Raw genomic sequence first — 18,600 nt, 5'->3', positions numbered from 1 at the left:
AGACACAGAGCTGCAGCAAGTGAGAGAAACTGCAAGGGATCTTCTCAGAGCAGGTTCATTTACACAATGCTTAGGAGCCACTGCTTCAGGAAACAAACCCCTGCTACCATGATTCTTCCACTCCAAGTGTTTAGTGATCAAGAAACAAGAATTCTAACTCTGAACCAAAATAACTGATGTTAACAACAAGACATTGCTCTGTAGACTTTGAAACGAAGTATAAACAACATCCCCGTATTTTTGCCAAAGCAACTAATATGAAATGTTTTTAGCTTTTGGCAAAATGAGAAAAATTAGTATTTTGTTCTGCCATTTATTCTCACAGAAATTAATTTTCCCACATACCAATTAACAATTGCATTTCTCATTAATCCCTTTATTCCAATTTCATTATACTATCCAGACCTTTTATGTTGCCAGAAGGACATCAGAATTAGTTTTTGGTATTGTCTTTCATTAGTTGAATTGTAGGGAATATGTTTTTGTGGTTTTTATTGCAAACCAACTGATTTCTTCCTGACCCATAACTTAGCACTTGAAAAGCACCCTATATTTTAGAACTGACCTCCACTGAGCCTCTTAAGAGAATCTGTCCCTACTTTGCTCAGCTACCACAGAATCTTTCATTCTGTGATGTCATCTGAGGGACAAACAAGACAGATAAACACAATCTGGAAATAAGCCTCAAAGAAAAAAACCCTAGTGTTAACAGCTCAATTTTTAAAGATTATTTTCCTTTTCAAAAAAACAATGGAGACAAAATTACTTGCAGACAGCTAAAAGAGATATAAAATAAAGTATTAAGCCAATTACACAAAACTCGAGTCAGTCTTGTTTTTCAACCACAAAACTTCTCAAAAGCATGAAAATAATTGAAAAACTGGTAATATAGATGTCCTGAAATTATTTCAGGAACTGTAGAGAATTATAAGGAACACCATTAAGAAGAGAAAAAAAACAAAGGGAGTGAAAACTATAATCAAGTGTATAACTGATACCACTAATACAAGAAAAGATAACTAGTAGAAAGACAACATAATTTGCCAAAATATATTGACAAATAGACCAACTACACTCTGAGTCATCCTAAAGATGAGCAAGTACCAATTCTTCTATAAACACAATCACGGGAATAGCTCATTTCTTATGACAACTCCGGCGATAAAAAAATACAGTATTTCTTATTTATACAGAAAAAGATACAGATGAAGAACCTCATGCACATGTTAAACACTATGACTTAAAAGAATAATCAAGGTTGATGAAAAACCTCTATCCTTATCCTTTTTATTCTTCACAGTCCTTGCATATTCTGTCTAATACTGAAAACACTAACAGTATCTATTTGTGGTATCTTTACACAAGCAGATAACTGACAGTCTAATTCTAACCATAAAAAATACCTAAAACATTAGCCTAAATATATTTGAGTCTGAAAACCACATCACCATCATCTTCCTAACCTGAACCTTGCATAAGCATTGCATTTCTAAAAAGAAAATAAATTTAAATCCATTTTTACTATAGGTCTACCTAGACTGAATTAGCATTCTTTCTTTACCCTTTGCGTGGCACACTTACCCATTACAGAATTACAATTCAATCGGTAATAAGAACTAGATCTCCCAGATTTGGAGACCAATGATGTTGGCCTGAAACGAATCACTAGAGGGGAAAGACTCTTTGGAGCACACTGTAAAAATGAGCCTAAACTCCACTGTCTCTTCTGTGAGCTAAGAGACCAGAGATAAGTTACCTCTTACCCTTTTCTTTAGAAGTCTGTAACAAGTTCTGAAAAAAAAAAGAATTCCTCTTTCCCAGTGCTCTCTCAGTATACCAAACCAGGCACAGTCTGGAAAACTTTGTAGAAAGCTCTACCTGTGAAAGATTTCCCACCACACAATTTTTTCTCTCTTAAATTAGTGGTCCAAATAGCCAGTGGAACTGAGGCAAAAATAGATAAAGATTAGTTGGGAGTACATTAATTTCCTGTTTCCCTGTCTTTATGAGAATTCACAAAGTTGTCAATATATGTAATAAAAAAAAAAAAAGGAGAAAAATACTGAAAAAAGTCTGGAGAATCAGCTAAACCATATAATAAACCAATATCCACCCCATGTCATTCATTTCAAAAAAATCATCCAAAGCAAAACAGAATGGGTGTTCCCCTTAGCAAAAAAAAAATCTCTCTCTTCTGTGGAAATCTTTTGCTTTGAAGAGAAAAGGAATTTTGGGCATAGTGTATTTTGGGCACAGATGTGAAGGCCGTTTAGGCAACCAGAGACAAGTGATTTCCAGTGGCCCTCCCACCCATCCTATTCTATAGGATTCCCTTTATCATTTAATCCGCTGCTTCTATCATTTTCTATTGACATATTCCAAAACTCTAAAAAAGTACAAGAAACTACTCTCATGGAAGAAGAATACATCTCAAGGATACTGTAAAACAGGCATTTAATAAAGAGACCAATGGTGAGAGAAAACAGGGCACAGTATATCTTCTTTACAGCACCTGCTAATCCTTTTGTAGCCCTTTATAAAACTCACTTATTAAAAAAAGAACAGGCCACCTGGCAATGAACTGTTTGCCTCCAAACTCTTCCTCACTGAAGGCACCTCTCCTTTTAAGGAGTCCTGGAATAACATCTAAGCTTTCAGAATACTGAGACACTGGAGTAGGAAAAAAAATCATCATCTTTTCTCACCAGGGAAACTGCTGCTCTTCATCAGCAAATCTGCCATTACTGTTGACACTTCTGTTGAAACATATGAATGCAGAAAACATTTTAGAAGTTTCACTTCTATAGCAATCACAATAGATGGCAAGGCACAACGGCTGGAGGAAGATGTAAACAAAACTGAGCTTCCTTATGATTGCCAGAAATTGTTCCTAGCTTTCCTGAGGCAACATGTCAATAAATTCAATCTGCTTTAATTAATATACCTATTCTATTACAACTAGATTGTTATTTGCAAAACAGAATTGCAAACAAAATGGCAAACAACTTTTCCCCTCAAAAGGTCTTTTTCTCCTTTTTCCCCCCAGTACCTTTATAAATCAGTAGTGATTTCATTAGCACTGCTCATTCTTTTCTTCAGTCTTTGGAACAACAAAAGAATGTCAGATAGAAAGTGAGCAAGCCTCTTGCTGGAAAAGAATACCTCCCTTCTGTTCTCTTTAAAATAAATGTAATAGCATTAATGGCAGGAATCTGCCACGCTGTTTTGGCATGCTCTACTGTTTCCTCATTAGCAGAAAAACAGTTTCATCAGGAAAGTTATTTCAGTACATGTATAGGAACTGTAGGAAAAGGGGAGTAGGAAGTTCCACGCACCTTCTACTGTACAAAGTGTACTATTTCTACAATCCTCTTGCTTAATACCTGCAAGGATTTTAAGTCACTGAGACATAGAACTGAGGCTGACACATGCTTCATAGAGAATGACAGGACTCTAGGTAATAAAAGATTTCACATTCCTTTACGCTTTCACCCTACTACTCCTGAATGCAATATACTTTAAATAGAAAATATTTCATAACCCCATACAAGATGCCTCAAGTATTTATGACACGGAACCAGATGCAATCTAGCCTTACAATCATCTAGTACCTCTAAACATGTTCTACTGAGAAAGAATGCCAAATCTCTCACTGCAATGACCCCTCTGTGGCTCTGGAGCCTTTTACATACAACTATCACGAAGACCAAACTCAATAAACCATATGGAAGGCTAGGTTTGTGGTACCTTTCAACTGCCTTGTCAGATGAAGAATAACATCTCTGAACTCACACAAACACATCGAACCAGGTTTGCATGACTTGTGTAGTATCATACACAAAGACTGGACTAATGCGCTCTATGGTCTAAGTCTTAGCAAGGAGTTAGAACGTGAGAGCAGCTGAGATTATCTACGGCCATCCCATCATGCGATGGCATGAACTGCTTGGGCTGATATCGATGAGAGACCTTTGTCTGTGGCTAAAGGGAAAGCATTTTGTATTATTCTTATGCATCTTGCAGCACTGCAGATGTATGTGGTACTCTAAGCCATACGAGCATGTCAAGGGTGTCAGGAAGCCTCGCATAGGCAGCATTGGCAAAAACCATCTCTGACTTGAGTACCCAGCAAGCATCCACAACCCACAGGAGAGGTAAAAATGGGCCATTCAAAAATACAGATCTTGCACTCAAGACAGAAGGATGGAGGAATGTTATATTCCTCTTCCATTTTGGAGAAAAATAGTCAGAACAATATTGGAAAGCAATTTTTTGTATTATCTTAAGGCCAGTAATTTGAGATCTAATTTAACTGATGTATGAGATTCATGATTGTAAAAAAGTACCAGTAACAAAAATGCAAAATCAAAAACTTGCAGAGCTCTCGTTCTTATAAAGAGAAGTGTATAATTTTGAACAGACAGGAAGCATGTCTAATGGGTTAGCTGTTCAATTATACATGCAAGTTTAAAACTATGACTGAGCAGGAAGGTCATTCTTTCCAATTAGCAAAAGTATCAACCGATTCTTTCCAATTAGAGGAACTTGGGACACCATCAACTAAAACAGCAACCCAAACTGAAAGCAGAACTGAGAATGGCAGGACGCATATTCCACAAAAGGCACTACCCATTTCCACTGCAACACTAAAGTACTTCACACCACACCTTTAGTCAATAAAATTCTAATCACAGTAATTTATGTGGTATGACTACCCAAATAGTCTTTGTCTAAGAAGTTATTGGACCACTGATTTTAAAGGGAGAAAATTATATTGCAGTGAAGCATTCTCCTTGGTGCTTTACTTCCCTTTTTTTCACCTACATTCTTCATCTCTGCTCTTATTTTCTCATTCTTCCTCCCTCCACACTCATGGAGTTTTTTCTTTGCTACAACAAGTCTTCACTCTTTCAGAATCTTTTTTAAAAATCCTGCTTACAGTTTAACATAAAAGAGTGCTATGATAGCTCTGTTATGTATCATTTCCTGTAACAGTCTCAATGGACAACATTCTCTGAACTATTAAGTGCTATCATCAAGTTAGTAAATGAAAGGCCTTTCATAATATAAAATTAAGACTATAATCTTTAATATCAAAGGTGCTTAAGAATATCCAGGGAAATAACTCTTCCCTACGCATAGAAAGACGCTAGAAAGAAGATACTGGCAAATATATATTTTTAAGAGTGCACAAGTTTTTATAAGGATGTGTTTTGAAAATAAAGTGTTTTTCATTCTTTGTTGTTGAGATTGCCAGATCCGTCAATGTTACTAGCACAAAACAGCTGTTCATCTGACTACTAATGCAGCAACTGATACACCAAGTACATATAGTGCCATGGGACTATTCCTCCTTGTGCAAGAATTCACATCTGAACCAAAAGAAAAACAAATTACTTGATTATGAATTAAAGAACGGATATGATATTCCAGGTTCAGTAAAAACAGACTGCAGGCACGTCAGTCTCGTTAATCTCTTACACCTATTTGGTCATCCAAAAAAAAAGAACTAAAAATTCAAAGTCACAAAAAATTCTGCTTCTATTGCCAATGAGTTTAAGCCTGGTTTTGATGTATGATCACATACCAGAACTGAAAGTATGGCTCTACTCATCTGTCAAACTATGTGAAGGCAATATAGCAGCTTAAAACAACAAGACTAAAGTGCAAAAGCAAGCACATCAAATTTGAACTTGAGGATTCTACATGCAATGATTAGAAGACTTAGTTTTGCAATGTTAATGATCAAACAAAAGTTATTTCATATCGAACAAATTTCTATCAACAATTTTTTACAAATTAGTCTTTTGAACATAGAAACTTCCTAAAAGAAGAAATGTAAGTTTTTCTAATAATCTAAATACAGTTTCATTTTAAAGCATATGTAATGTTATCGTCAAATTCCAATAATTTTAGGCATTTTGATACTTGCACAACTGAGTGCCTAGGAAGAGGGTTGTGTGGAAGATGCACATTACCAATGCTGACCTTTCTCCTCGCAGCTGAAGTGAAAATTTTCCTGGTGTCCCTTCTATGGAGTCTTCACTTCCTGATCTGGTGATATGCTCATTACAAATTAATTGTCCACTTTCATCATTAAATGATGTGCACAGCTTTTGCTCTGCTAAGCAGTTATTATTACTTCTGTCAAGATTATTCATCATCATAGTTGGTTCTTCAAAATCTACCTTCTCTTCATCTGAAATAGTCAAAGAGAATACATTTTGTTCAAGTGCTCTTATGAATTACTGCTTGTCGTGCTACATTATCAAAATTTGCTTGTATCAAAAGCTGAGAAAGCTTAAGACTATTAAGAGTAAGGTTGTCAATGTCTTCTTATGAACAGTATTTCTTAAAGTCTTTTGGGTTTGTGTTTTAAAGTTTTAATATTCCATCTTCTTTTATTTCCCTCTTACCAATGAGTGGATTGTACCTTGAGAAAAAAGTGACTGTATTTCAGGACCTGAATATTATGAAGGAACTCAGGAAAAAGGCAGCTGTTAATCCTGTAGCTTCTGTGTATACACAATAAGAACCTCCACAAAAAACCCCCTCACATAAACATTTGCATGATCCCAAAAGGGGAGAAGGAATCAAGGCAGGTTACAACTACATTAGCTTCTCAACTTCTTCAATTAGTAACATCAACTTATTAAGGCTACATGAAGGGGTACATTATATAAAGATATATTTATAGAATAAATACATAATAATGAAGTAAAGTTTAGTACTTTTTACATATTTTGCAATAAGGTAAAAAGTGAGATATTCAGTTTATCGTGTAAAGTAACAATCCTGGGCAATGTAAGAATTGTCATTATAACAAATGAGTCTTCCTTCAATAAAGACAGAGTCCCAGCACACTTCATTATGAGCAAACATGCAGGAAGCCAAGATGCCATTTCCCATCTGCAAGAAAATTACTTTTAAATCCCACATTTAGTGACCTTTATTAAGTCTCCACTAATGAAACTCTTAACAACAAATACAATGTAGTTGGAAGCCTGTCAAGCCATATCATTCCTTTTTATTTCTCCTTTTATGCTCAATAATCTGTCAAGGAATCTCCTTAGATGATGGCATCTCGTTATCTCTTAAAACATGTCAGCATTTAATGTTAATTTTACGCACTGAAGACAACTTTCAGTAAAATTCCATTACTTGGAAACCTATAGGAAAAAGGGGCATCTGAGTAGCTTTCAACTCACTTTCAGCAGTGCAAGCCAGCATCATTTTGGGAAACCACAGTTTCAAAACTGCCTTAAACCCATTTAAATACTTCCAAAATTCACACTGAAAGGACACAGAGGTCCTTTCATATAGTAATAATTCATGTAATTACCAATATTAAAACCCATCATGCAGTTGTTTTTCTAGCAAACAAGATGTATCAAAATATTCTCACTCTGACCCAGAGGAACCGCTTGAGCAGAAAATAAATCTCCCAGAGAAGTTGTTCTAAATAAGTCTTTCCCAGCACTGCTGACTTTTCTAACCTCTGCAGCATCAGCAGGAGGTTTTGGAAGGAAAACAGAAGAATCTTCATCTTTTTCAGAAGTGATTAGTACTCGTTTCTGTGACAAAGATAAAGGAGACTTTTAAAACAAAGCACAGATAATTTAATTTTCATGTAAGTAAAAATTAAAAAAAAAAAAAAAGAAACCCACATAATTTCTAACAAAGGGCTAAATTCAGAACGGAACAGAAGTTACATTGGCTTGCTCATTAAGAAATTTTCATATCCTGAATCTAATGATACCATTCCACCAAACAAACCAGATGTCTATACCATTATCCCCACAGAAAGCCATTTAAAAGCCAACATTCAGGGGTGCAGAAAACAAAAACTAGCTTGAGTAGAACAACTCAGAATTATTTATTCCTCATAAATACTCATTTAACTACATCTGAAGCAAGCTTATTTATCAAAGAAAATATTGTGCCAACGACTATTGCGAACAATTCTAGAGATACATCTACTCTTTGATTTGTTTTTGAGCATTAAAACAGCATTTCCAAAACACTTCAAATATGTTCACATCCTATGTACTACTTCCTATCACACTGAGACAAATCATGCAGATCCAGAAACATCAAAGTCCTAGTTTTATGACAGTATCTTGCATCTTAGAGGATGCGAATAAGCCCCCAAATCTCTATACCAAGCACTTGTTCTGCCCTTGCCCTACATAAAAGCACTGACCTCTAAGATTGATAGCAATTTCCTTAAAATAAAGAATCCACTAGAAAGTCTCCAGCTGATTCTTCAGAGCTCTCCACAGTATTAGCTGAAGAAGCCAACAGATGAGACCAACTCCCCACAACCATCATCATTAACACAAGCTCTCCATTTACAGCGTACTAACTTATCTCCATTGATAAAGCAAATCACTGATAAGATCCTCCCTGGTCTCCTCCAGGCTGAAAGTTCTCCTTTCTCTCTGTCCCTTCATCACCTTTGTGGCCATTCATCAGATTCTCTCCAGTAGCTCCATGTCTTTCTTGTACTGTGGAGCCCAGAACTGGATACAGCACTCCAGGCGTGACCTTACCAGTGTCGAGTAGAGAAAAAGGATCATTTCCCTCAACCTGCTGGCAAAACCCCTTCTAACGCAGCCCCAGATACCATCAGCCACTTTCCTAGCAGCAAGGGCACATTGTTGGCTCACGTTCACGCTCATGAACTTCATCTATTTTAGTAAACTTACACAAGAAAGCTGAATCAAGTATTCGTCTTCTGATTCTTGCTAATGTCACTTAGAATCATAAAGCCATACAGCAATATTTAAGTAGCTTAAATTATTTTCAGGTCTCTTTTGGGGAAAAAAAGACAAAACTGACTTTTTAAGTCTCAGACTGACATGACAATAAGTCTCCATTTTCCCCCAACGTCTTTAAATCTTTTCCTAACACTACTGAGACACTGTATGGGTACTGCATGAGTTATTTCCAGAGTACTTACATTAGCCAGTGGGCTCAGACGAACACCAGAAAGTGGTCTTGATTCAGCCAAATCAAAACTGGATGCATCAAGACTAACAAAGAAATGAAACATAGTTAGAATAAAGCAGACCCAGTGTTTTGCAATCACTTGGGTTTTTTAATGCATGCTTTTTCCCTTTGCCAGTGAATACGGAGAAAGGGAAGAAAGGAAAAGTGACAAGAGCACTTCACGCCAACAAAACTCCACCTAGAAATAATTTTGAAGTAGTATAAGCTTTGTTTGAAAATGAGCATTTCAAACTTCAGGACCTAAAATTTTACATTTAGAAGATCCCAGAAGGCTCTGAAAAAAGATCTAGCATATAGGTTATAGGAAACAAGCAAGCTTTCACATGTTCTAGGAAAAAAGCTGAAGACTATCTCAATTAGAAGCATTCAAATGTCTCAAGAAAAGGTAAGTAACAGACTTATATTCTTATACTATTCTCCACATAGAAAACTAGTGTAATGACTGCCTCTGGTAGCTCTAATCCACAGGAACTTCCTGGACGTGTAGATTAACACCAACAGTAAGGACCATTAGAAGAAGGCAAAAGATGTGATTAGGAATACAGATTAACACAGGGAAAATAATCACCGGAAGCATAATTACAGAATCAAATCTCTTGCTGCTAAAGGATATTTGAAAAAATCTTAAAGCCATGGTACCTAAAAACTGAAGCGGGTCTATTTTGAGGACATCGTGAGGATCGAGACCCAAAAAGTTTCCTTTGTTCATCTGCAGGTGTGAATGGTCTCTGAGTTCTTACTGTTCGCAGAGCACCTCTGGCTTCATTTACAATATCAGAACTGGTCGTAGGCTTTGCCACTGACAGCCGGTAGAACGGCTCTGGTTTTTTTCTATTTTCAGTCTTTGAAGCTTGCATTCCTCTGCAGAGTACTGCACAGGAAGAACACTGGAAGACACATGTGAAAGGCACAAAATATTATACTAGTTTTAAATTACAAACTATTAATTCATCACTGGTTATGCTACCACAATATAGTTTAAAAGGGTAACTAAATCCTAGACAGTGCTGAAATAGTGGGAAATAAGGTACATTGATATTGCATTTCCCTCTCTATTCCCCAGTTCTGTAGGAAAATACTCAAGAACAGAAAGCATCTGACATGAAGAACCTACCTTCAGTTTTTTTACAGGGAGCTAAAATACATCACTGTTCCTCATGGCCAAATGTGGTCATCTACAATTCCATAGAAAATCTGTTTCTTGACACCTGATTACTTAGGAAACATCACAGCCAAAAAAAGATTCAATAATATGCTATAAAGAGACCAGGTTTTTCCAACGTAGGAAAAACCCGATATATATTATTGACCTTAGCAAGAGCAGCTTCCTAATAGGTTCAAGAGGCATCATTATCAGTAACTTAAGCACAGTTATCAGCAATTGATAAGCAGAGACAAGGAAGAACAAGCAATCCATTTTTTTCCTCTGAAAGAAATGAGTCCCCAACCCATCCCCAAGAACATGCAAAGAAAGACAACACTAATGTAAGTCATCAACCCAAACTTCCAATCAGCATTCTGTCCTGCTGCAGTTTCTGGGAAATGCAGTGGGCAGTGACAGACTTGTTCCATCACCCCCTGGGCCCCGCACAACCCATCACTATCATGGTGCAGTTCTCTGTAGGTATCATCCTTGTTATTTTACAGCAAACTCATCATGAGTCTTACACCATCCAAAATTCCTCTTCTGCTTTTCAAACTTACCTAAAAAGAAAAATATGTTTCTGCACTGTGACTCAGACCATCTGGCAACTTGTATTCTCCACACAGTTTATGACAATGAACTGACAGTGGATCAGACACCATCATCTTGGTTATTTCTAAACTATGGAGTGAAAAAAGTTCTTACATCCTTAGTTTGTTAGTTCAGTTCTTCCTGTTCTGCAGTTTTACTTTTCCAACTGCTTCTGCTTTCTTTAAAAGCCTGCACATTCTGGCACAGGCTCTTAAAGAACTACGCAACATAGAACTGGATGCTAAGGTAAAATGCACCAACCTCTTTTGCTAAATCATGCATAATTAAAAAACCCACAGGAACAGATCAGGAGCCTGAGACTATCAGTGTTTTTAATATTTCTGACTACCATCAATATATTACTTATCTTCGCTGTGGCTGAATTTTGTTCTCTATGCTCCTTACTCTTCCTGCTATTACAATGTGATTAAAAAAAAGTAAGGAGTTCCACTGCAGCTGTCTGTTTGGAGAAATTATACAGTCAGTCCTCACTAAAAAAGGAAGGTAGACTATCATTCCCTATTCCCCCAGCTACTGGGAGCCAGAATTTTGACCTTAAGTGGAAGACCTTCTGTGTAGGTCTTATGTCTGATACAGTTGGGAACAGTCCTGTGCAGGGCTGGGAGTTGGAATTCATGATCCTTCTGAGTCCCTTCCAACTCAGCATATTGTGTGACTCCGTAATTTTGCTCTCCAATCCCAGCAGGTAGCAGACAGAGGGAATGCTGCAGTGCTGATGGGGACAGCATAACTGGTACACACAGATCTTGTCCCTCACTACTGTCACCATTTCCCAAGTAGCCTTTAACTTGCACAGCTGAAGAGCTGCTCTCTGATTCTCTGCTGAAAGGTAGAAGAGTATCACAGCAGTGTCTGAAAAGCCATACTTGGGCGCTTGTCTTTATTCCCCAGTTGTTTACTCCAGAAGTCTGGTCTTTGCTGTACAGGAAGATTTTGAAGCAGTAGACAGCAGTACAAGATCCACACATTAGTCCAAGCAATGTCCAAAAGCGAGAGAGCTGTACCCTCACGGCTCTTATCTCAGTTCAGTCAAGATGAGAGAAGCATGGCTGACTGCATGAGATGTCATGCATGTCTCAAGACCAGTGTCATTTAATTGCCGTGGTGCAGAGTGGGTATACCTGCAATCACTAAGTACAGTGAAGAGAAGCCCTGTACTCAAGCTGTGAACACTCCGCTCTCTGACATCTGAATCCATGTTCTGTCTGCCCTAGCAAATCTCTGGAATGGTTAGCACACAGGTACAGGTTTGGTAAGAATCCCACAATCATTGAGGTTGGAAGAAACCTTTAAGATCATCAAGTCCAACAGCCAACCCCGCACTACCCCTGTAACCCCTAAACCACATCATCCAGTGCCAGATCCAGATGCCTCCTAAACACGTCCAAGGTTGGTAACTCCAGCACCTTCCTGGCCAATCTATACCAATGCATGGCCATCCTTAGAGTGATGATTTTTTTTTTTTCTAATATCTAACCTGCATCTCCCCTGTCTCAGCTTAAGGCCATTTCCTCTTGTCCTTTCACCGCAGACACGTTAGAAGAGATGGGCTCCTCCTCACTACAATCTCCTCTCAGGAATATGCAAATAATAGCAATTATTAGACATAATTCTGAACAGCAGCAACTCACCAATCACAACTGATGCACTTTCACCCTGGTGAAATTCTGACGCATAGAAATCGCTATCAAAGAGAAAAAAGAACAAAACTACAAGTTGAGTCCACAACCCTCAGCGGAGTAGGGTTTCCAGCGCAGCCGTGGGGACAACACGTCCAAGAGGAACTCCCCAAATAAGCAGCACCTGTGGAATAAACGCTGTCCCAACCCAAACCCGGCAATCAAGCCTCTCTCCCGGGCACGTGAAAGCTGCCGGGAAGCGGCACTGGGGTTCTGTCTCTCCGGCCGCTTTCCAAAGCCTCCCGCCCCACTTACCGCACAGTCCGACCCTTCGCCCCCGCCCGGCCAGGCGGCACCCCCAGGGACGAGCACTACGGCCGGGGGGCCACCGGGCGCTGCCGGGGGACTCGGTCGGGACCCGCCCCCGCCCCCGCGGGGCCGCCGCCTCGTTCAGCCGCCCGCCGTTCCCACAGCAACCGCGCGCACCGCGCCGCCGCGACGGGCCGGCCCGGCACCCCGAGGCGCACGCGCGGGCACCTGCGGGCGCGTGCGCGGCGCGGCAGCCGCCTGCTCGTGATGGCGGGCCCAGATTTAGGGGATGCCGGCCCCAAGTCCCAGGGATGGCGTCCGCAAAGCCCAGGAGCAGTGCCAGTGCCGGCTCCTGTCGCGGCGTTGGCCCGCAGGACGGTGGGTTCCTGGTGGAGGGCTCTCCGCCGTGGCCAGTCCTGGCCCACGTTTAGGGAGGGCGTGGTCGCGGTTGGCACAAGCCCAGGGCACAGCTGGCAGAAGTCACTCGGTGTGACCTGCTGTTGTTGCCAGTTTAGGGACGCTAAACACAGACACGGGGCCCGGTATAGACAGGAGACGGTTTTTATTCTGTGCAGGGCGCAAGGTGGAAGTTTTACACAAATCAAGCACTCAAGATTCTCAAAAATTTACAGAATCACTGAATCGATTACCTTGGAAAAGACCTCTGATATCATCGAGTCCAACCTATGACTGAACACCACCATGTCAACTAAACCATGGCACTAAGTGCCACATCCAGTCTTTCCTTAAACACCTCCAAGGGACAGTGACTCCACCACCTCCATGAGCAGTCTATTTCAATTACACTAAATACACAGCAAACAAATCCCAGTTCATTGGCGAATTCTCCTATTAATTAGTATTTTTCCTTCTATTGGTTTAATGATTCTCTTGCTTCTTACGGTAATTAGTCCTCATGCTCAATCTTTCTCTTCTTTTGAGTTGGTGGGTTTCTTGAGTTGGCGGTCACTGGTGGTTGAGTCTCCGTGGTGGCTGGAATCAAGAGGCTGTGAACTGGCTCTGATTTCCTGCATTATAAAGGGCACAGGACCTGTGGCCAGACAGGTGACAAGAGATGTAGCAAGTGACAATAGACAGACAGATGATACAGCAGGAGCTGACAAGTCACAGGATGACCCCAGATGATTAGATGAAATCCCAGGTGGTCCTTTATTCAGGGTCACTCCTTTAAAGCTATGGCGCCGGTTTCAATGATAAGGCAAGACTCTTTCCCAACCCCCTTCTCATTCTCTGTAACTCTCTGGGTGAATTGTTAGCTGTTTCTGACTCTTGGAGTGTCAGCATCATTGTGATACCTTCTCTGTGAGCTCAGATTTACAGGTTCAAAATGGAGACATTGAAAGTTTTCCACAGTCAAAACTGGGCTCAGACACAGTGCAGGAGCAGCCACAAACTCGTGTCCTGTCCCTGGGTCACTCTGGTCAGGCAGTGAAGGTTAGATTGCTCACCTTAGTGGTTCCCTGGCAGGGCAGAAGTGCTGTCGCATCTCCCGCTTGCCTCCTGTTCTCTGGAAGGCCAGAAGATTAACATTTCCACATTGGCTGCAGCAAAGCAGCAAATGGGCCCCACAGCCTACATGGCTTTGTTGGAGTGGCACAAAGGGGTCACTTGCAGTGACTTCCCCAGGCTGCCTCCTGGCAAGGTCCCACCAAAAATGTATCCCCCTCCAGGTTTCAGGATCCCGTTGGCCAGGTGCACCGGAGGCTCGCTGAATAGCTCCCTTGCATGCCTCCTGCTATTGCAATGGGTAATGCGATCACAGCCTGTATCAGAAAATCTCCAGACGTAACAACAACAAAGACAGGCCTTTTGTGGCAAGTGGGTTGTTCATGACTGACAAGGACAGTCTTTGTTCGCTATCTCTGAATGCATTTTGAAATTTATCTAAAAACTGCTGTAGGAGGGTAGTTGTTACCTCGTTGTGAATAATAGAAAAAGACAACAAATACAGCTCCATCTGACCAAGCTTCTTCCTTTGTTCTTTTATTACATACTTCAGATATATCTGAAAGCACAAATAAATTCATCTTGTACATATATTTATATGTAAATATATATATATCTTACTAGCTTGAAGTTCCTTTTACTAATCGCTTGCTAATGTAACTTTTACTTTTTCATGTTTGCTACACAAGAACCCTATGGATATTTTAAATTTAATTTGTCTTTCTGATTTTTATTATAAGCTTTGTTATGCCCCTCTCTTCTAGAAAAATACCCTCTTCCAGTTCCTTTTTTGATTCTGACAGGCATTACAATAGCAGTAAAAAGATCTCAGTGTGTAACACTACCGGGTTTACATAACACATGCCATTATCTCTGCCAGCTTCTACTTTATCTCTAATTATTAGACATCTAGTCCTCTTTCTTTTGCAGCCAAGTTCAACACCTCATAAGTAATGAAAACCTTGTTATTATTGTACCCTCTCTTCTTTGTATATTCTTCTTTAAAAGCCAAAAGAATGTGTGTGTGCATGTGCCATGTATGCTATTTTCAGATCATTCACAGTTAGCTCATTTTCTGTTACTTTCTTCTGAATCTTTCTTTTATTGAAATAATACAAGGGAAGTTTCACAGAAAAATGTGTAGATCTGTTTCCTGGTAAAGCCAGTTTGAATTTCTTTTTACTGTTATCTCATCATTCTTTAAACAATTTTTCAATCCACCCGGTTAAACCCACTAAGCCTCCTTTCTTGGCTTCTTCTTTAATCGTTTTCATATGCACATTATTTTTCCTCTCTGCTTTCTAGGTCATCAAATTGAAAAGTTAAATTTTATTCATTTTCTGAGCTTTAGCAATTACAGCAAATATTTCTTTTGTTATGTCTCTGCTGTGTCTCAACTGGTACAACTTTCTCACTTAAATCCTTTCTCTCCTGTGCTTTTTATTGAACGAATTCTCTCAGCACCTCTTTTAAATGTAGGTACATAATTAAATCTTGTTTGCAGTAACAGTGCTTTAGGATGGAAATATCATCAAAACCTATAAACTGACTTGGTCTAGGTAAGCTAGTATTTGCTGAAGTGATTGCTAAGGTAAAAGCAGTGTGTTCTGAACATTTCTGCCTAACTAATGAAAAAATACAAAGTATTCAATTATGTCATATTCATTCAAATTACTTTTTAAAAAAAATTTTGTTTGATTTGAAAATCACAAAAGGGATTTTGTGCTGGTATCCAGTCTCAGATTTTGGTCTGGCTAACTTAAATCTGTCTAGAGATGAAACTTAACCTGAATATCCTAACATACCAGGGCTATATTTCAATGCAATTCAGAATTAGTTAACAGTGTTAAGCACTTTGCCCAGCAAGTGTTCACTGATCACATTTGCTGCTTCTAGTTTCTGACCTGTAAAAGCAGCCTCCAGTGCCACTTGAGCAGCACAAGTGGTAATGCAGCCCCCATTTGTTCATATTCCTTTCCTCTTTTTCAAAACTAAACAACAGTTGCACCGCCAGTCTGGACAAAAATCTTCCTGTCATATTCAGCCTTGCACAAACCATCTGACACGTGCTGGTTAACAAGCTCTGTTTTGTGTCACTTGTAGATCATTACAAAGGCAAGTGGAGCAGTTCATTTTACAGCAACCCCTATACCAAGCGGCCTAATAAGTTTTGGTAAAATAAGTTTATGAAGATCTCCATTACATGCAGCAGGGAAATGTGTCACAGGAAAGAGTGCTGGGTATACGATGAGGTGACTAGTTGGTGGGTTAATGGAGAGCAGTGTACGCTGTTTATCTTAAGTAAGGCTCTTGGCTGTCTCCCATTACACCCTGACAGACAAACTGATGGAGCATGGGCTATTAGGATGGATATGGAGCTGCACTGAAATTTGGCAGAACTGCAGAGTTCAAGGGATTGAGATTGGCTGCACAAAATGCAGCTGGGGACCACTCATCCTCAGGGTGTGCCCTCAGCAAGTTTACAGATGATGTGAAACTGGGTGGAGTGACTGGTACGTCGGATGGTTGTGCTGCCATTCAGAGGGACCTGAACAGGCTGGAGACCTGGGCCAAGAGGGATCTCAAGAAGTACAACAGAGGGAAATGTGAAGTGAAGTCCTGCACCTAGAGAGGAATAACCCCATGCACCAGTACATGCCGGGGACCAACTGGCTGGAAAGGAGCTTGGCAGAAAAGAACGTGGGGATCCCAGCTGACGTTAGTTGAACCAGCAGTGTGCCCTTGCTGCACAGGTGGCCAACAGCCTCTTGGGCTGCATTAGGAAAAGCACTGCCAGCAAGTAGACAGAAGTGATCCTTTCCTTCTACACAGCATCAGTGAGACCACAACTGCAGCACTGGGTCCAGTCATGGTGTTCCCAGTACAACAGCGACATACTGGAGTCTAGAGAAGGGCCACTAAGATGACTAAGGGACTGGAGTATCTTTAGTATGAGGAAAGGCTGAGACGGCTGGGACTGTTCAGTCTGGAGAGGAGAAGGCTCTGGTGGGTACTTATCCATGTGTATAAATATCTGAAGGAAGGGTGCAAAGAAGATGGAGACAGACTTCTTGGTGGTGCCCAGTGAAATAACAAGAGGAAGAAGGCACAAATTGAAATACAGGAAACTCCATTTAAACATAAAACCAAATTTCTGTGATGAGAGTGGTCAAACACTAAAACAGGCTGTTCATAGAGCTTGTATGGTCTCCATCTTTGGCAGTATTAAAAATCTGGTTGAAAAAATCCCTGATCAACCTACTCCAGTTAACTGCTTTGAGCAAGAGGGTTGGACTAGGTGGTCTCCAGGGTTTTTTTCAAACCTTAAATATTCTGTGATAGATGTAAATTTTTAAAAATTTCTTAAAATCTTATTCAGATTTGGCTGAAATTTTAGATTTTGGAAATTGCCATAATCAATCTCTAGCTTGCATTGCTTAGTGTAGTTTGACCACTGCATCCTCCAAACTCTGCCCCTTACCCTCTCTCTGACCAGCTACTGATTCCCTCCATGCTCAGTGCTCAACCCTCCAGCCAAAAGCTGAGATTTCCCAGTGAAGTTGCACTAGCTTCCCAAGTGAAATATCCTTCAGTTGTACCCATGTTTGTGCTGACACACAGCATGCAAAGACTTCTTCTACCAGCTAACTAAGCATTGTCAGCAACCTACCAGCTTCACACCCACTACGTAATTGTCCCTACATCAATGATTGCTTTCATTGATTTCCTGATATTTCTGCTGCCTCTGCCAGTGGCTGGAAATCCCTGGCATGTTAGTGAAATGCCTGCTTTTCCTCTGCCTTTTGACACAGCTAGACGGACAGAACTCCACATGACTTTGGTTTAAGACCCAAATTTCTTCAGGCCAGGCAGGAAGAAATATTGGAGAAACAGCCTTTTTTGAGGAATAAATAGATTTGGAAGAAAAATGGGAAGGTCATTGAGTGTTGCAATCCAACGCAGAGCCTATAAAACTGAGTTAAGAACCAGTGAAGGGTGAAAAAGAAGGGGCATTTTTTTTTCTCAGAAGGTACAACCTTCAGTTTAGTGGTTCAAGGTGTTTCTTTTATGAGCGTTTTGTTGTGCAAAACTTACGATGGCTGTGCATTCATTATGAAGCATACTGAGCTCAGACACTGTGCTTAAAATTCACAGAAGCCTGTGGTGAAGAATACCAAGAACTGACTAAATTGGAAGGGATTTTTGGGCACAGAGATGTGGATAAAGTCAAAACTGTTGAGATACAGAACCCATTAGGGAGCTCACTGAATACACATAGCTGATTGAGTAAGGGGATTCACTGAATAGAGCTGGTGCATTAACAGGGTGATCTTATTTACTTTCTCAAGGTATCTACATCAGCATTCCTTGTGTTTCCACCAAACAGATTCTCCTGTCAAGTTTTATCTGGTGGGAGGGCATATTAAGAGTACTGAA

At 40.0% G+C, this 18,600-nt stretch overlaps 2 protein-coding genes across 16 annotated transcripts in view; both read right to left on the bottom strand.

Moving 5' to 3' along the window:
• ARMC2 (armadillo repeat containing 2) overlaps positions 1-12,943 on the bottom strand; it is a 61,371-nt gene extending 48,428 nt beyond the window's left edge. Inside the window, exons 1-8 of one of the 7 annotated variants that reach the window (XM_042016371.1) lie at positions 12,703-12,849; positions 12,400-12,452; positions 10,127-10,227; positions 9,652-9,899; positions 8,963-9,035; positions 7,406-7,574; positions 5,989-6,199; positions 2,706-2,756 (exon numbers count right to left, since the gene is read on the bottom strand). In XM_042016371.1, coding sequence (XP_041872305.1) covers positions 2,706-2,756; positions 5,989-6,199; positions 7,406-7,574; positions 8,963-9,035; positions 9,652-9,869 — 722 coding nt within the window. In that variant the 5' untranslated portion in view covers positions 9,870-9,899; positions 10,127-10,227; positions 12,400-12,452; positions 12,703-12,849. Of the gene's footprint in view, positions 1-2,705; positions 2,757-5,988; positions 6,200-7,342; positions 7,575-8,962; positions 9,036-9,651; positions 9,900-10,126; positions 10,228-12,399; positions 12,453-12,702; positions 12,850-12,924 lie in introns of those variants that run through there. The other 6 variants (XM_042016372.1, XM_042016369.1, XM_042016373.1 and 3 more) reach the window with 6 other exon arrangements.
• Positions 12,944-13,406: 463 nt separating this feature from the next.
• The window catches only part of LOC121658898 (proton channel OtopLc-like), a 33,828-nt gene continuing 28,634 nt past the window's right edge, over positions 13,407-18,600 (bottom strand). For 4 of the 9 annotated variants that reach the window (XR_006014079.1, XR_006014080.1, XR_006014083.1 and 1 more), the window contains one exon: positions 13,407-14,722. The gene's annotated coding sequence lies outside the window, so the exon portion shown is untranslated. The remainder of the gene's footprint in view (positions 14,723-18,600) is intronic. The other 5 variants (XR_006014085.1, XR_006014084.1, XR_006014082.1 and 2 more) reach the window with 5 other exon arrangements.

This window comes from Corvus kubaryi, unplaced genomic scaffold (genome assembly GCF_017639235.1).
Source record: "Corvus kubaryi isolate FWS band 111438036 unplaced genomic scaffold, C.kubaryi_AGA036_p1.0 split3-73, whole genome shotgun sequence".
Taxonomy (NCBI): Eukaryota; Metazoa; Chordata; class Aves; order Passeriformes; family Corvidae; genus Corvus; species Corvus kubaryi.
Note: the sequence above shows the minus strand (reverse complement) of the source record. Positions and strands in the feature narration are given on the sequence as shown.